Source organism: Bidens hawaiensis, unplaced genomic scaffold, assembly GCF_021521415.1.
Source record: "Bidens hawaiensis isolate Kalapana, Puna unplaced genomic scaffold, B.hawaiensis_p1.1 tig00011858_1, whole genome shotgun sequence".
In the NCBI taxonomy this organism is placed as follows: Eukaryota; Viridiplantae; Streptophyta; class Magnoliopsida; order Asterales; family Asteraceae; genus Bidens; species Bidens hawaiensis.
Window position 1 is genome coordinate 206,609 of NW_027491943.1, and position 5,070 is coordinate 211,678.

The 5,070-nt window shown below is 35.9% G+C and overlaps 1 protein-coding gene across 1 annotated transcript; it reads right to left on the reverse strand.

Annotated features, from left to right (window-relative positions):
• Positions 1-4,193: 4,193 nt before the first annotated feature.
• Positions 4,194-4,805, reverse strand: LOC143539278 (uncharacterized). The gene is made up of 2 exons (XM_077032628.1): positions 4,556-4,805; positions 4,194-4,438 (listed from the first exon to the last, which is right to left on the reverse strand). The coding sequence occupies exons 1-2, from the start codon at positions 4,803-4,805 to the stop codon at positions 4,194-4,196; spliced, it is 495 nt and encodes a 164-aa protein (XP_076888743.1).
• Between the last annotated feature and the right edge of the window lie 265 nt (positions 4,806-5,070).

The following is a 5,070-nucleotide window of genomic DNA, read 5'->3' on the forward strand; positions in this document are numbered from 1 at the left end:
GACTTTTGTAATTTAACTCTTTTATATGATTATGGAATCTTGAGTTAAATTCTAATTTTGCATGTTTAATCCATGAATAAGTTATCTTATTCTAAAAGTCCGTAGTCGATCACATTTGTGGGAACAAATATGAAGCAAGACTATTATGAACTAGGATTGGTGGATATTCATAAGGAATGAATATGGAGCATAGGTTTGCTGCCAAGGTTCATAGATATTTGTGGGATACGAATATTGGACTGACCCGCTCTCAATATTACTACATGGAGTCAATGGACCTGATCATTAGTAATCTTGAGTAAAGGAGAATTTCATATTATCCTTAGACCTGAGATGTATACTGGGTCTTGATTTTCACCAAGTATTACACTTTGACTCTCCCCTTCGCTATTCGTAAAAGATGGTACATAAGGATGAGCTCAGGTGGAGTATAAAGTGATAGTGAGAGGCGTATACAGTCAAGATGGAATTTGTTCCTCTTATGTGTTGAGAGTTTAGATGTCTAAGGCCTGATAAAGTTGAATTGTAAAGAGAATGATCGCCTATGTCTCTTAGATCCAACATGACATCTAGTAACAAAGGGATATAATGATTGATTCACCTAAATCATTTTCAAGTAGGGTACTTGGAGAGGATGATGTTATTGAATGACACTTCGTCAAACACATTAGGGGTGGTGGACCGAGTTAGGCGGGATTCACCACTAGCATTAATTGTCTACGTATCTCGTTCAAGTGGGAGATTGTTGAAATTTCGTATGCCCGAGACACTTATTTAGATTAATGTGGCTAACTGTGCTTGATCCAAGTCGGGTCATACCCAATAACGAGCTAGATAGACACCGGATTGTATTTGTTTAAGATATGATCTTTAAACGAATACCGAACACAAAGTTTAGGAAATCGGTTTTTCTGAAAAATTGCACTTGAAAGATTAAAATAAATAATTTGGATTATTTATTTATTTAATTATTTAATTGGTTAAATAATTAAGAAAAGATTATAAAATAGTTTTATAATAGTGTAGGCTAGTTTTATATATATATATATATATATATATATATATATATATAATGAAACAAAAAAAAAAAAAAAACAAGAGAGGGTGTGGCCGGTTGGGTGGGACCCACCACCACCCCAACAAACCAATATTGTGTTGTGACTCTTGGACATTTTTTTGATATAAACACCCACTAGCTACACATGCAAAAGGGGTCTTGTCTTTCAAATTTAAGTGCAATAAAAAAAACTCTCCTCTCTCCCTCTCCCTAAGGTTCGGCCGAAACAAGGAAAGGAAGGAGGGCTCGGGTGGTCGGTTTCTCGTGTTCTCGTCCTAACACTCGTCCGGTGTTGCTCGTGGGTATCACCTCTTGAGGCATCCTACTCTTGGAGGCTAGCCCATCTTCCTCTTCATATCATCCTACTCTTTTGAGGTAAAAGAGTTATTATATTTTTACATATTGTTAGCCTATTGTTCTTGTAGATTGATCCTATTTCGGGTTTTAGCCTTGTTACATATTGGTATGTTTCATAAAATTAACAATAGGTTGTAAATATTATCATGCTTCCGTTGCTAGATTAGTGAAAATGTTTCAACTAATACTCTAAAATAGATGCTAAAACCCAACAAATAAGATCACAGTTTAACAGCTATATAAGCTAATAATAATTATAATAATAATAATAATATATGTAAGGGAAATACCATTATGGTATGTGACCTAAATAAGTTAAGTCTAAGCCCTAAGGTATTCAAATCTCTCTAAAAATCCTTAACTTTAATTCTACTTCTCCACAAATTCCTATCCTCAACCATGTCCTCGGAGAGGTTTAGGTCTATCAAATCATGCCTAATCCTCTCATCCCAAGTCAATTTCGGTCGTCCTCTACCCCTCCTCCCCTCTATAGTAATGTTTTCTACGGATCTAACAGGATTCGTCGACTGTCTTTTCTTTACATGGGACAAGCATTGAAAACATGCCCAATTTTATTACAACAAAAACAACGTCTCCGGTCAACAAACTTGTTAACCTGAGATGTCATTTCAGATTGTTCACGCTCTTCCTTTTTTTGATAAAACACCCGGTTAGATTGATTTCTAAAAATTGCTTCTTTTTCAGATTCCGAGGTCTTACCATGCACAAACACAATTTTATTAATTGGTTTGACCCGATAAGATTGCTTTGAATAAAAACTGGTTTTAGCAAATCTCTTCGAATCAACATGACTTTCCTTTTCAACAACCTTTTCTTCAGTTAAAACCGATTCTGCAACTTTGATTCCAGTTGACATATCACACTCAGAACTGTGATTCTCCATTTTTTCAGTGTCAACAGACTCATCATTATCAGACACATTGTTATCATGCAATGGAGTTTTAATTTCCACATTCAGTGCCTTTTTCAAACCCTTAGGTTTGTTTGGAATATAAGCATTCCACATTGTTGGAAGCACGGCATGATAATCACCACATGATGTTGTATTCTTGTTCACATCATCCTTGATTTTGGTTCCAGGAATAATGTGATCAAGAACATAAGATGAAGCAGCATAACTCACTAATTTCAAGTTTACTCTTTCTGTCTCAATCTTGAGTGTTTGCAACTCAAGTTTGAGAGCTACATTCTCATCAATGTGTCTTTTAATGGAAATTTGTTTATCTTCCATAATATGTTTTAACATTGAAATTGTCTTTTGATTTTGTTGAATACTTTCCCACAAATTCTTTTCACATTTTTGCAATTTCATATAAGCCTCATTAACCGTATTAAGATCAAACAAAGCTTGATCATAATGATTTTTCAACTCTTTAATTTCAAGAGTTTTGAAATCACACTCATTACATGGTAATTCGCACTTTTCATATACATTTGAGGTTAGAGTTACCTGATGTGCCATGAGTGTCTGTTCTGTCGGAGAACATTCTTCACTTGAAGTTTCAGAATCTTCATCTGTAACCAAACCTTCAACAAACTCCTTTTTTAACTCAACTGATTCCTCCTTGTCTTCTGATCTTTTGACTTCTGAAATCACCTCATCTTTTTCAACTCCAAAGTCAATCTTTCCATGAGGTACTTCTTCACCGTTAAACCAACCTGCAAAACTTTCTATGATATTAGGTGGAAATAATGAAATCAAATAGTCAGAAGTAACCTCATGAACTTTATCATATGTTCGTGGAAGTTCGTCGTCTGATCTAGAATCCTTTGAAGTCTTCTTATCATCCACTTAATCAACGTTATCACTTTCCTCATTCTTATCCATATCCTGTTCCTTTACAACAAAATCCTTCACATTGTCCTCAACCACTTTAATCATAGTCTCAACATTATCAACACCCTTCTCATCCACCATTTCTGCTACATTTGCTTGAAACACCAAGTTCCAATCGAAACCCTCGTCTATCTGAGCTGTAGCAGCCTTTTGTTGTGAAGTTTATGTTTCTGTAGTTTCATGCCTTTTGATGATTCTGCCTCAGGTCGATGATAAATTGGTTGTTTGTAGTAATCCCTACCAAAAGGATTTGCAGTATTATCATCCATATTTCTGCTTGTACACTCTCTCTTGAAGTGTCCCTTTTCTTTACACCTAAAGCATCTCACTTTAGATTTATCAAAACCCAACTTTAATGTTGATCCATCTAGCACATTTCTTTCGTTTGAGCCCTTCTGATCACAATTGCCATGCACCACCGTATGTCATTCCATTTCTTCTGGATCAATCTGGTCGTAGTCTTCTTTTGTCATATTATAATTTCCAATACGACCCGCAACCAGACACTCGTATGATTCTAACTGATCCAAGGAATTCCATATGTTCCTTTATAGTGTTAGTGGTCAAGTTTCCTGTATTCTTCATATTTACAGCAATGTTGCACTGTACAATCTCAGGATCTTGTGTGATAGATGCTTGAGATACTGAAATCATTCCTGGAATCGTTCCAGAATAACTAGTAATGTAATGTGGAGTAGCAGTAACATTGGATACACAAGCTTGTCCAGTTAACTCAACACAAAAAGCTGTGGGAATACTAGGATTTGAAGAAGTAGCAAATTGTGAACCTTTGAAATACAAACCAACATCTTGTAAAACTGCTGTTGATTTCATCTTCTGTTTTTTCCTAAGCTCTAATTCGTGTGCCTCAAGCTTTTCAATAAATCTAGCAAGGTTTAATCGGGCATATGCAACAGGATTTCACTGTTGGATCAATATGAAAGTGCCCCATTCTTCAGGAAGTGCGTCAGCCAGCTTATCAATGTATTCATAATCAGGCTTGTCATTGCCTAATCTTTTCATTTCATTCACCAAGTGGCAATATCTCTCAACCAACTGCGCAAAAGTTTCTCCCTTAACTTGAGTAAAGATATCAAACTCTTTCTTCAATAGTGCCATCTTGCTTTTCCTCATATCAGGATTTCCTCTATCCTTGTTTAGCAGAGCTTGCCAAATTGAGTAGCACGAGCCACTGTGTTGTAGTAACTGAAAAATTTCAGCTTTAATGACTTGTTGAAACAAATTCAACATCTTCTTTTCTCTTAAGAACTAATTTCTGTTACCTTCAGCAATTTGTGACAACCTATAGTTGCTCCCATTCTCATTCTTTGGAATAATGTATTCTTCCTCAACAGCCGTCCACGTCTCGTAGTTCAAAGCTTGTATGTACGTTTCAAACTTGTCAGCCCAAGACGGATAATCTTCCATACGGAGAAGCTTAGGTGGCTTGTTTGATGTTCCCATTTCATTCTCGAGATTAATGTTCTGAAGCAATGCAGAAGGCTGTGACACAAACGCACTAAAGTTTTCCATTATGGTCAAAGAAGGTCAACGTATAACTTTTGCTCTTGGTCAACAAATATGTATGGAGGTCAACGTATAACTTCTGCTCAACAAATATGTATGGAGGTCAACGTATAACTTCTGCTCAACGGATATGTTTGAAAGTCAACGTATAAGGTGTGGTAAACGTATATGTTTTTCACCTTATAACATATACGCTGTATATGTTATACGCCGGATATGTTATACGTGAAAAACATATGCGCTGATATGACATATCCGTAAAACAACATCT

Coding starts and splice junctions, on each gene's coding strand:
- LOC143539278 (XM_077032628.1), bottom strand. CDS start 4,805: ATGGAAAACTTTAGTGCGTTTGTGTCACAGCCTTCTGCATTGCTTCAG. Junction 4,439..4,555: donor GTTGTCACAAATTGCTGAAG/GTAACAGAAATT, acceptor CAATTTGGCAAG/CTCTGCTAAACAAGGATAGA.